Source organism: Chrysemys picta, chromosome 6, assembly GCF_011386835.1.
Source record: "Chrysemys picta bellii isolate R12L10 chromosome 6, ASM1138683v2, whole genome shotgun sequence".
NCBI classification, from domain to species: Eukaryota; Metazoa; Chordata; order Testudines; family Emydidae; genus Chrysemys; species Chrysemys picta.
This window is the reverse complement of record NC_088796.1, coordinates 101,743,939-101,759,839: the sequence shown is the minus strand read 5'-3', so window position 1 is coordinate 101,759,839 and position 15,901 is coordinate 101,743,939. Positions and strand designations below refer to the sequence as shown.

Here is a 15,901-nt window from a genome sequence, read left to right as displayed (position 1 = left end):
TTCCAACGATTTTTTTGTTTGCCTGATATAGATCACAATGTGTACAAAGACCAGTCTCAGCTGAGGTAGGCAAGAAGATGGTCTATATATCTCAAAATATTCAGCCTTCAGGTATGTGTCTCAATAAACAGTAAATGTGACCAGATCTACGATATGCCAAAGAAAATTAATATTTTAAATATCATGAAAATATGTATCAGTGATTTGATGCATGTATAGCATGTAACTTTTGATAGGGGAGGGGGAGTTTAGCTAGACTCCAGAAGCTGAACTTTCTTCTGAAATAGAACATGTAACTGTATTCTAAGGGATCAAATCTATTTCTAATTTTTAATATTTTAATTAAAAACACAGATGAAAAAAGGGAGAAATGATCTGCTACTATGAGGATTTAAAGAGCCCCACTGCCATATCTTTTTTTTCTGTCATCTTCTCCTCTTCCTTGTGAGAAAAGTGATGTGTTAAATGGATAATATTCACTAGGGCTGAAATTCAGGTACCCACCACGCCTCTCACCAGAGCCCAGTAAACAGGCTTTGCACAGGGAGGATGAATATGGAGACTGAGGAAAAATGGAATTTTCCCTTCTCCTAGCCAAGAGGCTGGACTTGGAGCACTTGCTCAGCCAGTCCGTATCCATTAGTATATCCTGTGGTCTAGTAGCAGACATAGCTTGCTACAGCCTCGCTGTGCAGGGTTTGTGCACGCTGGATCTGCACAGTTATTGGGTCCATTGACCACTACCACTTACCCACCCACCTACAATACTTTACCCTCTGCACTTATGTAGGGAGAGCTACCATGGAATTTGACTCCAAGGTGTGCAGGGGCGGCAGCAGACTTTGTGGATATTTTTGGTAGTTTCAATATATCCATAACCATATCTAGAGTCTCCCTGCTTATTCTTTCTTTTGGAATCACACACACAGGGCTTTCCATGGCCCTGTGTTAGGCATTGTGAGTTTCACCTGAGAAGAATAATTTAGAAGGCAAATAAAAATGTGGGTAACTTACTGTAATACCTTGCATGTCATCTAGGCAGTAATTCTCTGCCCTCCTCCACATTGTCCATCTTCTTGGAGACACCTTTATTGGTACAGCCTTTGCTCTTGCTGAAGGCCCTATCCATGATGAGCTGATTTATTTGTGATTTTTGGTTTGTAGATTTCATTTTAAAAACATGTTATTCGTATCCCATTTATTGGCAAGATCACTCAGCGCAAGGATCCTGTACATCAGTGAGATGAGCACAAATGAACAAAGAATACAGATTAGAGCCTTATCTGGCCATGCTGGAAGACAAGAGGCAACGGATATAGTTTAATTAAACTACAAGTTTATTCTCTTAAAATATCTGGCAATACGTACATCATCATTCCTTAATCATTTCTACATGATCTGCAACCTGATCCTTGCCATCCCAGTGCTGGTACCCCACTGCCCACCCATTGTCTGAGCTAAAAGGGGGCTCTAAAAGGAGAGAGTTGGCTCCCTGCTGTGCCAGATGTAGGAGCCCCAACCTCCTATTCCTCAGATCGCTTAAGGGATGCTTTCTTTCAAATCCTTTTCCAGTCCATTTTCTCTGATAACTGTATCCCTTCCTAAGAAGTACCTGCACTGGACATCTTCCATGGGTTTTATGTACTAAGTTACAATGTTAGAACCTAACTCCTGAGTCCCAGACTTCCTATGGGGAAGGCGACCCCCCCGCAATCCCTAAGGAAAAAAGGGTGACTAGCATAAAGCCCAAAGTGGCTCATGAGGAAAATGGTCCTTTTGCAAATTTCATGGGTGGGTTGATGGGTGCGTGGTGCCATCCCAATCCAGGTAAGAGAAGATTCTCTGGGGCTGATTGGTGAGTTATAAGTACCCCACTCCACTCTTCTGGTGAGAAAGAAGGACAGTGTTCCTCTCCCCTGACCTCATCCAGTTGCTTCCTGCTCTTTCTTAGGTTCATAGATTCCAAGGTCATAAGAGGGACCATTGTGATCCTCTAGTCTGACCTGACATATAACACAAGCCATAGAAATTCTCCAAAATAATTCCTAGAGCAGATCTTTTAGAAAAATATCCTGTTGTTCTGCTTGCTTGACTTTTGGTCCGCAGGAAAACTGATTGAGACATGATCCTATCAGTAGATATCTGCATAAAATTTACTTTGGTACATAGCGTGCATAGCCTCGTGATGACCACACAAATTAGACTTTCAACTTAGATCTGTTACATAAGCTGGTATGGTGCTAGAAATGCATGTCACATTCACAATGAAAATGTGCTGGCAATATGCTAAAAATGCCCACCAGGCCCATTTCTGAATAGACCTCTGTATTTACTCTAAATGTGTCTCTAATGGAAATGTTTCAGGGACATGAAGGGATGAGTGCTCAAGAAGTTGTCAGTTGACAGTTTTGCCTTTCTTAACTCATCATACAGTGATTCAGTAATAGCAGTTTCATAAAGAAGTACAGTAATATTTCTTTCCATAGGGAATGTACAGATTTTTAAATTTAAAATTGTGTCTAAAATTTCACTATATTTTTCCTAGTCCCTCTCTGTTTTTTTGGCTGTAGTATCTGGTTTCATATGGTGCTACTCTTAATCTATATTTCTTGTGACTGATATTTAAATTTGGCTTCTTCCTTTCCTAGCAAATTACAACCTATCTGATTTAGTTTAGGTGATAGAGGAGTAAGCTGTCAGGTTTGGGATCAAAAGTTCTATGTTCCCTCATTCTTGTTTGCCATTTTCCCACATCCTATTTTGAGTAGCTGTCCAGCTATGTATTTCTACTTTGCCTATCAAATAAATATTTTTAATATGCAGAAGTATCTGGGCAAAGATTAGAGACAGTTACTCTCTAGCCATGCACCCAGACACTATGAAGATGGGTGCAACTGAGAACCTGGATGGAAAGATAAAGAGTAGCTAATTATTTGTCCATTTTCCTTCCACTAGTTTGAGTCTTTTTGAATGCTTTAGAGAAGATATCTTTGGGTGAAGAAAGCCAGCGAGGCCAAGAAAGCCAGAGAGGCCATGTTGAGGCTATTTTATTGGGGGTTGGCCTGTGCAAAGAGGTGTGCTTTGCATTGTGATGTAAGGTCTTTAGTCAGCATGGTTCAATTCAGTAGGACTACTTGTTTCCTTAAAATTAGGCATGTGTTCAAGTACTTTGCTTAATCCAGTCTAACTATTTGAGGCATGGGCTCATCCCACTCTAGGCTCCGAGCTCCTCAGCTGTCACTTCTCTTGGGCAGAGACCCATGTCTCTCTCCCTTCTGACCAGGGTTTTTTAGGCACAGATCTCTGCCTACACTTCGATATTCTTAGCAAGTCTGACTGCCTAAACAGGCCAGTTCTGCGCTTTGCTTTCTCTTCAGAAGGCTATGAACAATGTAATTACCAATAGTTACGAGTTACCACACAGCTTGGTATAAGCAAGCACATTTATTCTTCAGGTGAAAGCATTACAGAGAAAACATATTGAAACAATAAAGAATCTACAGTTTACCAGAGATCACAAAGGCTCTGGTAGGAGCCAGTCATTCAAACTTCATATAGAGTTTTTTCTGTGGTTACTAGTTCAGAACAGCCTTAGCTCAGAACAAGCACCTGCTGGAATAGATCAATCTCCTTTATACAGCTTGGGCCCTTGATCTTGACCTCATGTGACAGGTAATCAGCAGACAAAAGCCCACTCCTCAGAGCATAGCTTAAAAAGGCTGGCTGTTTGCATAACCTGGGGTGGAGAATTTGCATGCACCACCCCCTAAATATTTTCCAGGAAATCGACTTCATCCGTATTGTCCAAAAAAGATCATTCTTGTCTGCCACATGGTTCAGTATAGTCCTTTGATCATCCAGGTCCACAATAATACATAACCTTTGCATTTAATACAATGGACTCCAAAGCTACTTAAACTTAATTCAATAAGGTTTTTTTAGGACATTGTAGGAAATTGCCATATCTGTCATGGGGAGTTCCACCAGAAAATTTTGCCCTGTAGCTGTAGCATCCCTGTGGCATGTAGAGCACTAGGATTGGGGATTTCATAATCTAATAGTTAATTTCTACCTCTTACTTCTATAATATTATCAAAACTTTCCTCCTTTCTGTAGGTAGTGTTAATTCCAGACAGATGAAGGCACATCCTCTCCCAAAACCTACCATATCTGCAAAAGCTCAGCAGAAACCACCTAATTATCAAGCCACATCAGTAGCTTTTGTGAAGACTGCTAATGCTTGTAAGTAAAAATGTGTGCACATATTTGTTAAGCATGTTAACAGTCCATAAAGTTTTTATTAGGATATGCAGAGGAATGATGTGTAAATTGTTTCATGTAATTTTTGTGTTCATGTGTACTCAGTATGTTCTTTTTAATCACTTTTGACCTTCCTTCCCATTTACCTATCTTCCTTTTGCATTCTCCAAGTGCTTACTCTGTCCAAGGAACTAAAGCTGAGTGATAATCGATAGATGCTGACCTGAAATTTAAAAAGAAACAGTAGCTCAAAGTGTCAATAAACTATAACAGTGCAGATTAGAGAATTTGAAGATAATTTAAATTAGTAATAATTTAAATAGGGAAGAACAGCAAGATACAAACAAATATTTTTTAAAAATTAACCCCCAACTGTAATTTCTAAGCCCATTACTTCCTCATTTCTTTTGTCTTATGTAATATGTATGTTCTCTGATCAGATCTAGTGTGAGGACTGATTCTGGAAGGTAACAAACACCTTTGGAGAGGTACTGAGAGCCCTTGACTCTCATTGCAGTTCCTTTCTTGTGAAAATGCTGAGATCTTTAATAACCAGAAATAGTCAGGACTGTGGGTTTGTATCTCATCTGCAAGACATCAGTGCTATCATCACAATGCTTCTTTACAGTGTGTTTGGGCATTGGGACAGTCCTGATTTAGAAGGGGAATGGCTTCTTGTAAATTACCAGTATCATTTCCTGCAACATCTTTGGCTTTACTTGGAGGCCTCCAATAAATATTGTCAGGCCTGACTCTGCCATGGAAGATCTAACAATATCCCAGCCTGATACAACATGGTTACATTACATCCTAAATGAACAAAATGATTTTGGAAATTCAAGGTAGAAATCAATGTTTTGTAGTGGATAAACAGATCACCTTCCTTTTAAAAATAAGTGGTCACTCTTCAGAGACCCATTCCATGACAATGGCTTTAATAAACACCCTTTACAATTTTTAAAAAAAAACATGAGAATGAATTTACTGGCTACATAAAGAACATTTCTGACGAGTATTAAAAGACTTTTCTGAGCCTAACAGTGTGGACCTCAATTAAAGGCAAGTGAAATAGGTCAGTCAAGAGATCCATAAAACTTAATAAGGGTATGTTACATGCAAACAGAACAAAAATATCCTGGGGATATTTATGGTTCCACAGATTTATAACTGAAAAATTGAGAGTAAGGGAGTTTCCTGTACTCATCCAAAGTAGCAGAGAAAATTGCATGTTTTGGTGAATGTTCTTTCTGTTGTGAACATTATTTAACAAACACAGCAATGATCTGTGCAGATAATTATAAGGAGTGGTTTTAGTTTTTATTTGATTTTTAGTCTGTTGAGGACATCTGACTAAATCAAATCTGTTTTCTCTACTCATAATGCCCTGGGTTAGCTCCTTCCAGTTCCTGACCAGCCAAAGAAGAATCTGCCTTCAAAAAATCTGTTCGAGGTGGTACATTGAATGATGGGACAAGAGTTTGGGAATTTATTCATTGCTATGTGAATGCTCATTTAGTGTTGATATGATCAATAAAGCTCTGTCTTGCAACTCACTGTTGAGCATCAGTGCCTTATATTAAGGTGCTCCCTAATAACCAGGACAGGCAGCTATTTATGGGTTGGTTGATTGCATAACTATTTACATAACTTGTGTCTAAAATGGAAATATAGCGGACATTTGCTATCTTAATAGCAAATTCTCTTGAAATGAATACTTGCAGCTATGGTCCATTTGAATCTCTATCTGACGATATTGTGTTCCATGTACAAAGACAATCTGTGCCAGCAGTGGTGTTATAGTTTCGGTGTTCAACCACTTCTGCTTTTCTAAAAGATGCTAATAATGTATTTAGGATGGTGTATGACATTGCATAGATTAAAAGGCTTCCTAGTGAGTGGCCTTTCGACTGACAAATGTTTGATTATTTTTTTTAATGTATAGTGAGTATAATGCAACTGGTCTGTTAGCAGCTGTAGTGACAGAAAAAATTAATATAATTCAATTAATAATTGCACCATTCACCAAGACAGAAAAAAGTTTGATTTGAATATTTGCCAAAAATGTGTTATTCCATTGACATGTCTGATATATTATATCTGTATATATTAGAGATAGAAAATACCTGTTAAAGCCATGTAATCTATCCTCCTACTAATATGGGAATATTGTATTCTAGTTCTGTGTTTAAGTTAGAGATTAAGTACCAGCATTTTCTTCCTGCCTTCAGTGGTCTCTTTTTTTGACTTGTAAAATTGTCAGCATAGTTATTTATACCTAGGGTGACCAGATGTCCCATTTTTAAAGGGACAGTCCCGTTTTTTGGGACGTTTTCTTATATAGGTGCCTATTACCCCTCCCTCCTCCCACCGCCCCTGCCCCGTTTTTTCACAGTTGCTATCTGGTCACCCTATTTATACTTGCATTAAGGTTACATAGATGTCTAACTATCTAATTGCTCCTGCAGGTCAGGTACTCAGACATACGTATGACAATGTTTGTTTGTGTCCAAATAATCACACACACACACACACACACACACACACACACAATTATGGCACAAAATTATGCCTGCAACTATTTGCCCCCATAATTGCAGTCATAAAAAGGGGCGCCAGCTTTTGAAAATCTGGTGCTACTGGCAAGATATTGATACGTAGAACCACCAAATATATTTTTCTATATGCGGCTGCTGGGTTTGTTTGTTTGTTTTTACATTAAAGGCAATTGGGAAGAATCCTGCCCTAACCAGAGGTAAACTGAATACCTTACCAGGTCTTTTTCATCTCTAATTTCTGTAATTCTGATTATTTATAGTGTGGACACATGGAAATATTGCTTCATCTTTTTCTCATATGTTGCTCTCTATTACCAAACAAACAGACTTTCACATAGCTCTGGGATTCCAGAATAATTTCTCTTTTACCCAGGCACTGACTCCAAGCAACCTTGCAAAAGTCCATTTCAAGGTTTTGAGGAAACAGTAAATTGGGTAAGTGTCTGCATCAGCTCCCTAGCTGTATATGGAACATGCTGGTGTTTCAGAATTTTGAAATCTATTTTTCATACTAAGCTCAAATTCAGTCTTTATAAATAAAAGATCTTGTCTGCGCAAAATATTCCACCTTCTGGATTGGGCCTTAATAACCCAGAGCCAAATTCATCAAAGCAATAACTGCTTTACGTATTTATTTACCTTTTTTAGAAAAGTTTGCTGTACTTTATTTAATCTGGTCATTTGAATCTGTTTTCTAATGTGAACAAATTTCTATTAATGATTTATCTGCTGTATGAATAGCAAAATGGTATTTTGATAGCTATATTTTGAAAAAGAGAGAACTGGAGAGCTTTTATGAGACTCTTTTTAAAATTAAGTTGTTAGGTAATAAAAAACCACTATATTCTGCAGGCAAAAAGTTTTATTGGCATTCAGATGGAGAAATTTGTAGAAGAGATGGGGATTGAAGCCCATCTATGGCTACCTTGAATGACAACTCTGGAGAAGTTTTATAAAATAAAAGTAACATGGTGAAGGGAAAAAATTGTTCTTCAGAAACTGTTATCATGATGTGGTACCTGAAAGCATTGTTGTGCAGGGGATTTGTGGGCATATGGAGCCAAATCTCTACCAAAACAGGCCAATGCTGTGCAAATGTCATAAGACTTTATACATTGAGTTTTCCTGTCCTCTGTACTTCTCCTATGTAGGGGACAATCTGGCCCTATGTCTGCAAACCATAGGACATACTTAAAAAAATGAAGGGTAGTTGGTCACTTTCTTCATGTGTCTTCAGAGTGACTTCAGTGTCTTCCAGGCTGTGTTTCCAGCTTGGGAGAGCTAATCAGAACCAAAACATTCCAGATCTGGAATTATTGTTATCATTATTATTATTATGAGAGTTGTATTGATAAAGTGAGCCGGCTAGTAAGGGTGTGGCTGATCAGAATGCTAGATTCTCATTCCTTCTGACCAGCAGGCTAAGCCCCAGATTTTGTGGCCAGCTAACCCAAAATCCAGGTGGTTAAAATTAAGTAATACATCGTTCTGATGCCTCAGATTGGAAATAGAAGAGGAGAAATAGACAGTTCCTTTGCAGTAAAGTCTCTTCTCGCTGTGCTTGCCAGTGAAACAGAAGAAAATGTTCTTCTCTTTGGTACCTGAATCTTATTTGTTTATTTTACTGTTTGTCATGGACAGGAGTTAGCTGTCCACTAGAGAATGCATTGTATTTGTTTGCCGTTCCTTGTAATAGCATGTTACTTTGATTTGTTTTTAGGATAATAAACGTGAGAGTGACCTCTCAGTTTGGTTGCTTCTTCCTGATGAACTGTGGCTATGCATCTTCTCATTGTTTTCCCATAAAGAGCTTTCTCAGGTTGCCCAGGTCTGCCACCGTTTCCACCAGCTTGCGAGGGATGAGTCCTTTTGTAAGTACATTAAAATACCTAGCTAGTAATGGTCAGTAAGCAGAAAGAAAGGAAGGTCCTCCAAGGTAACTAAGAATGCCAGTATAAAGGAAATCTCTAGTGTAATATCAAAAATATCCTAGGATCCAGGATATAGGCAATAGGAATAGCAGCAGGAACAGACATTTCTGTGAACTACATAGAGGAGTGAATCACTAAAAATGTTTATTAAAATGTCTCTAAAATAAAATAAAAATGAATAATTACCAATCAGTTTGGAAGATGTCTGTTTCCTACAAAGTTGAATTGAAAGAATTGGCTTCAGCTTTTGAAAATGTTATCTAATGGTCATCATGCTACCTTGCAAACAGTATAAATTTTCAAGTGTAAAGAAAACTGTGAAAGCACTGGAAATTAGGAAACTTTGGAGTTATAAATTAAGATCTACAATTGAAAAGAAAATAGTTGATTTTAACAATGATTAAATCAAATGCTAAGTTAAACAAATTGTTTAAAAAACTTGATAATTTAGAATTGATTCAAATTGCTTTCTAATGGTGCCGCTGTCCCTCAATCCTACTGTACTTTGAATTACATTGAATCCTTGCTTTGAAGTGTCATCCAAATGGCATCTCTTTCTGAAAGAGAACAGACTCATTCACTGAATATGTATACTGAAATTAGAGATGGATATTAAACCAAAACCCTGAATTGGAACAACCCAAGCAAGTTCCCCATGATTTTTCTGGGGAACTTGAACAGATCCTCAAGGAATCCATTTTGAAGCAATTGGAGGAAAGGAAGGTGATCAGGAATAGTCAACATTGATTCACCAAGGGGAAGTCATGCCTGACCAACCTGACTGACTTCTATGATGAGATACTGGTGCTGTGGATATGGTGAATGTGGTGGACATGATATAACTTGACTTTAGCAAAGCTTTTGATACAGTCTCCCACAGTATTCTTTCCAGCAAGTTAAAGAAGTATGGATTGGATGAATGGACTATAAGGTGGATAGAAAGCTGGCTAGATTGTCAGGCTCAACAGGTAGTGATCAACAGCTCAATGTCTAGTTGGCAGCCAGTATCAAGTGGAGTGCCCCAGGGGTCGGTCCTGGGGCCGGTTTTGTTCAACATCTTCATTAATGATCTGGATGATGTGATGGATTGCACCCTTAGTAAGTTCGCGGATGACACTAAGCTGGGGGGAGAGATAGATATCTGGAGGGTAGGGATAGGGTCCAGAGTGACCTAGACAAATTGGAGGATTGGACCAGAAGAAATCTGATGAGGTTCGACAAGTGCTGAGTCCTGTTCTTAGGATGGAAGAATCCCATGCACTGCTGCGGGCTGGGGACTGACTGGCTAAGTGGTAGTTCTGCAGAAAAGGACCTGGGGATTACAGTGGACGAGAAGCTGGATATGAGTTAACAGTGTGCCCTTGTTGCCAAGAAGGCTAATGGCATATTGGGCTGCATTAGTAGGAGCATTGCCAGCAGACCGAGGGAAGTGATTATTCCCCTCTATTCGGGACTGGTGAGGCCACATCTGGAGTATTGCATCCAGTTTTGGGCCTCCCACTATGGAAAGGATGTGGACAAATTGGAGAAAGGCCAGCAGAGGGCAACGGAAATGATTAGGCGGCTGGGGCACATGACTTATGAGGAGAGGCTGAGGGAACTGGGCTTATTTAGTCTGCAGAAGAGAAGAGTGAGGGGGGATTTGATAGCAGCTTTCAACTAACTGAAAGAGGGTTCTAAAGAGGATGGAGCTAGGCTGTTCTCAGTGGTGGTGGATGACAGAACAAGGAGCAATGGTTTCAAGTTGCATTGAGGGAAGTCAAGGTTGGCTATTAGGAAAAACTATTTCACTAGGAGGGTGGTGAAACACTGGAATGGGTTACCTTGGGAAGTGGTGAAATCTCCGTCCTTAGAGGGTTTTAAGGCCTGGCTTGACAAAGCCCTGGCTGGGATGATTTAGTTGGGGGTGGTCCTGCTTTGAGCAGAGGGTTGGACTGATTGACCTCCTGAAGTCTCTTCCAACCCTAATCTTCTATGATTCTATGCCCTTACTTGCAATTTGTGGTTAAAGTGTAATTGTGGCCCTACCTGTTTGCACCAGTTATCCCTTTTCTTTCAGTAGTTTGTTTGCAGAATACACCATATTCACACATAAAAGAGACTTTTGACATGCTCTGCTTTGATTTCGGACATTTTAAATTCAGCCTTGCCCTGTCAGATGCATCTTCTTAACCACTGTGAAAAAGACAATATCATTCCATAATTCCATTTGGAATTTCTCCAAGCAGAGGGGTAACTATAATGTTACTGGACAAGCTGCTCAATAAAAAACACTGGGGGAAATTTTTCAGTTTCACAAAATATTGTAATTCAAGTCAATGATAGCTGGTGATGGAAACTTTGTATGATATATTTAAAAACAGCAACCAAAATTATTACTGTAGTATTTTTAAAAACATTTTTAAAATGCTTTGAAAAGTTATAACAAAAAAGAATAAAAAAGGCAAAGATTTTCCAAAACCATATTATGCCTGATGTCAGCATCTTTATAATTTATTTTAATTCTCTGATTTAAAAAATGACATGATGTTTTTAATTTTGGGATTATAATTGCCTTTTATTTGTTCTTTGTCCACGTCTGGGTTATAAATTATCCTGCTTGGAATTTTTCAATAGGGTAAATACCGGTACTCAAGAAATGTTTCCATAAAGGAAAATTCTGTCATGCTTATCTTTGATAACTTAGTTCCTGCTGCAAGGTGCCCTCTCTGTCTCTAAGTTCACCTTGATATGCTATCCACGTACTTGCTCCTGATACCATCATGACTCCTATGTTCGGTGATCCAAGTGGCCTCAATGATTCTGATTACATGATCACACTGAAAAGAAGAAAATACTGGTAGTTAAGTACCATACGTTTTGTAAGTTACTGTCTCAGGGCTAATTGCTACAGTCTTTACACCACAAATAGTATGAGCCGAATGAGTGTAGTACCTTTAAAGCCTGTTGAGCTGCATTCATTTCCTCAGTGTAGAATTTCACCCTGTATGACTGTAGAGTGAAATGAGCTTTTTGTGGCTTTAAGGGAGTCCCTTTGGTTGGGATCTATGAAAGTCCCAGTTTTAGCTCCATTGTGAGCCACAAAACTCACTGAACCCTAAAAGCACTTGGCACCTAAGTTTTTAGAATAAAATTTCCCTAGGGGCCTAAGTTCCTGCCTCTAGGCATGCGCACTGCAGCCTCCCTCTAGGCAGCTGGATGCCTATCTCCTGCCTAAGTGCCACAAACCAGGGAAAGACAGGTAGTTGGCCACCAAAGTCACCTGCCTTGGGGGCTTGATCTGGTAGGCTACCTCTGAGCATGCCTAGTGGATCGGGTCCCATTTCAGACTCCAGGAGGAGCTGGAGTATTACGTCTCTTTCAAAAGCGAGAAGGTGATGGTAGTATGCCCCTTAAAACTTTTAGCTACATGGTTAGTGCACTCACCTGGAATCTGGGAGACCCAGGTTCAATTTCCCTCTCTGCCAGAGGGAATGACTTGACTGGGGTCTCCTATCTCTCAGGAAGGTGCTTTACCCACTGCCTATGGAATATTCTGATGTGTGGCTCCCTCAATCTTTCCTTTTGAAGCTGTTGACCTGTGGATAAATAATGAACGAGAGGTTGAAACAGGGGGACTGGACAGGGACTTTTACCTCCCAGATGAGGACTATAATCACTGGGCACCACCTTTTCCAACCATTTTGTGTGGTGGAGTGCCTAATTCAGTCCCATGAAAAACACCTTAAGCACCTGAGCTGCCTGACTAAATGGCAGGTTCCCATTTGTGGATCATTAAGAAGAGCTAGGTGCCTCCCTGCAGCCCAGACTTAGGGGCCTATCTCTGAAAGAGGGGCAAGGCTTAGTGTACACACCCATCTCCTCAGCACCTCCCTTTGGCTATTGGCTCCCCGCCTAATGTGCTGGCTTTTGTGGATTACATTCTTAGGTGCCTATATATCCCTGTTCATTGTATAGGGAGCCTAAGCACCTAACTTGGCTTTGTGGATCACAGTGTTGTTCCTGTGATTTTTTTTTTTTTGGTTGCCTAAAAGTTAAGCACCATGATGCTCAGCATTGCAATGCCTAAATCACTTTGTGGATCCCATCCACCATGTTTCTGTTTTTTCCATCTGAATAAAGGGGATAATATGTAGGTATCACTTCCAAAGGTGTTTTGCGCATTAATTAGTTAATCTTTGTAAAGAGCTGCTCCACAGATTTATGATTACATTTCATTCACTACTGACTAGGGCCTTATTTGAACCAGTGACCTGGATAGCTATGGAAAATTCTGTATCCTGTTATCAATAGTAGTAGTTCATATCTGGATTTTTATATCCTTTAAACAAAGGAATCCCAGTCACACTCAGAATTTCCTCCAGGTAAAATAATTGATCCAGCATATTTTTATCCAAAAGCTAATCATAAAGATACATAGTTAAAACAACAACAACAAAAAGCACTGAATGAACTGAATGCCAGACGTTTAACAAAGAAAGTGACTTCTAAAAAAAGAACAAACTCAAGGCTGTGACTGGGGAGGCAAACAAAGCTGTAGGTCACCTGCTGTAGATGCCTGTGTCTCGGCTTATGTCACATTCCCACGGTGAACTCCAAGACAAATACTTACACCTTGAACAAACAAAGGTGGGCCATTAGACGTAGCTGAGTGTTGCGTTTCAGTGATGTTGAACAAATGTTCTAGGAACTAAGTGTATTGTTCTTTTAAAGAAGCAACAGCTGTCATGAATGGTCTTTGCAACTTGATGGAGAAGCTCTGATGTTTATAACTATTGTGTAGCCATTGGGGCTTGCATTTCTAGATGAAGCCAGCAGTGCATTCTGTAAAATCTTTGAACTGTATTGTAGGATCTCATGTATGAGGTAAACTAAACTAACCAACTAGCCATGAATCAGCTTAGTTTCTAATCCGGGTTTTTTCTTTGTGTGTTTGTTTTATCTTATCTCTGCTGTGCATACGGTGTATAGCATCAGTTGGAAAACGTATTAGGAAGATTTTTCAACTCCACATGGCAAATACAAGTGAAAAAGTGTTTTAGAGGATGTACAGTATATTTCCATACTCCCATGTATTTCAGCTATACTGTAGCATATGGTTTTACAAATATTAAAGCAGGGTAGGCCTTTATCAGTCTGTTTTGGAGACTTTAGCAAGAGGAATTACGTTGTTTTTCCGAAGCAAAAGCATTTTCTTTGTGAGGCCTAGTCTACACTAATTTTAACTATATGGGTTTAGAAAACGATATAATATCATGGTAGAACTCTGCTCCCTCCCCCACTGTAGATGCAATTATACCTGCATAAAGATGCTTATTTCCATACACTTACAGAAATAAACTGTCTGGCTATAAACACCTTTACACTGGTGTAACTGCATTCACATAAGGGGATTGTACCACTTTATTGGTTTCCAAACCAACACAGTTATAGCAAACAAAAACTGTACCTAGACCAGCCATAAGAGAATTGTTTGTAAGTGTTCACAAGTGCCAAGTTGATATTGATAGAATAGGTTTACAGTAACATGGGCAGTGGCCCTCTTCAGTACCCCCCTCCCAGTCAATTTTTCCAACCCTACAGCTTAGGTCCCTGCAAATTGTAAATCCTGCCCTGCTTTTAGCTTCAGTTCTTCATATTTTTATCTGTAGTCGTCATCTTGGATATCACTCTATGCAGTACTTGTCCTGCCAATATGGTGTGTAGTTTGGATTATGTTTGAGTGTACACAGGTCAGTTTTGGTGTATTAAAGCAACTTTACTGGGAGACAGGGGGCTGCTTGGAGCACCTGAATTTGATATACTGTTGATTGAATATTTAAAATAGCAGATTCATTTAGTGTGCTTGTATCTTTTCCCTTGGATTCTCTTTAGAACTAGTTGAAAAATGACCAGCTACAAAGCTTTGCAAACTTTCTTTATCTTTCATAAAGAGCTACACGTATTTATAAAATATTTCTACCCTGCAATTAAAAACCCTGCGGCTGGCCCTGCAAGGTTGGAGAGTCCAACAGTTTGGGCTGCAGCTCGAGCCTGAAAGTCTACCCACAATAAAACAGCCTCTTACCCTGAGCCCCACGAGCCAGCTGGCACAGGCCGGCCGCAGGTGTCTAATTGCAGTGTAGATGTACTGAGGCTAAAATTTTGTGGGGAATGAATCTTTATCTGTGAGGTAGAAATGTCTGAAAATAAAGAGTCAAGTAATATTAATACCTATTACATCCTCTGATTACATTAAACAGTTGCATATTTCCTTGACTTAGCGGACTGGTAAGTGAATCTCTCAGTTAACATTGATGCATCATGATTTGCATTTGCTCAGGATTAATATTATCTTTCACCATGAACATTTCATTTGTATAATATTTATCCCCTTTACTTGTATTGGAGCACTCAGGGCCAAGTGTGCTGAGCTCCACCAACTTCCAAGGAAAACAATAGGTACTGAGAGAGATCAGACCCTATGTTTACAAGTATGACTCAAATGGAGAGGCTTGAGAAGCTGCTGTATATGTCAAAGGGCATTTATATTAGTGCAGTTTTGAATGAGGTACATGTATTGCAAGGCACGAAAGGGAGTAAATCAGTCTAACGATAATATGAAGGCTCTTCTGATACTTAACATAGAATCCCATTTGGACTTTCATTTCTTGTTTCCACAACCACCGTTTAATTTAAAAAAGGAGAAATTTTGGTTAACTGTTGTGTTGCTGTCATCTCAGTCAGACTTTATCGGTTACTGGGGTTTGATAGTTAAATGATGGCTTTTGGCACACAGAGAAAGACCCTGAGCTATTTCGCTGAAAGCAACTTGGCATTCCTGGTCTGAAATGGAAGGTTCTTGACCCTTTGTGAACTAAGTCTTGAAGTATATGTTCTAAATTGTTTATTGGGGTTGTGATTGTTATTTATACAGCACCAGAGATGTGCATCATACTTTATAGACAAGGTGGGGGGGGGGCAGAAAAGACCCTGCTGGGATATCTTTTCAGTCTAATTGGAATCATATATTAAGCAAAGAATTTTCAGTGAATGAATGTGGACAGCTGAATTTATGCACATCAGTAATTCAGTTAGAGCTATCATAAGTCACTTCAACATTCAAGCACACATTAAAATATATTATGTCAAATCTGGAAGTCTCTGCATTTGATC

At 39.3% G+C, this 15,901-nt stretch overlaps 1 protein-coding gene across 4 annotated transcripts in view; it reads left to right on the top strand.

The window, feature by feature from the left end:
• LOC101945119 (uncharacterized) overlaps positions 1-15,901 on the top strand; it is a 110,379-nt gene that overhangs the window by 19,055 nt on the left and 75,423 nt on the right. For all 4 annotated transcript variants that reach the window (XM_065549449.1, XM_065549446.1, XM_065549447.1 and 1 more), the window contains 4 exons: positions 32-111; positions 4,117-4,242; positions 7,189-7,250; positions 8,536-8,686. In XM_065549449.1, coding sequence (XP_065405521.1) covers positions 32-111; positions 4,117-4,242; positions 7,189-7,250; positions 8,536-8,686 — 419 coding nt within the window. The remainder of the gene's footprint in view (positions 1-31; positions 112-4,116; positions 4,243-7,188; positions 7,251-8,535; positions 8,687-15,901) is intronic.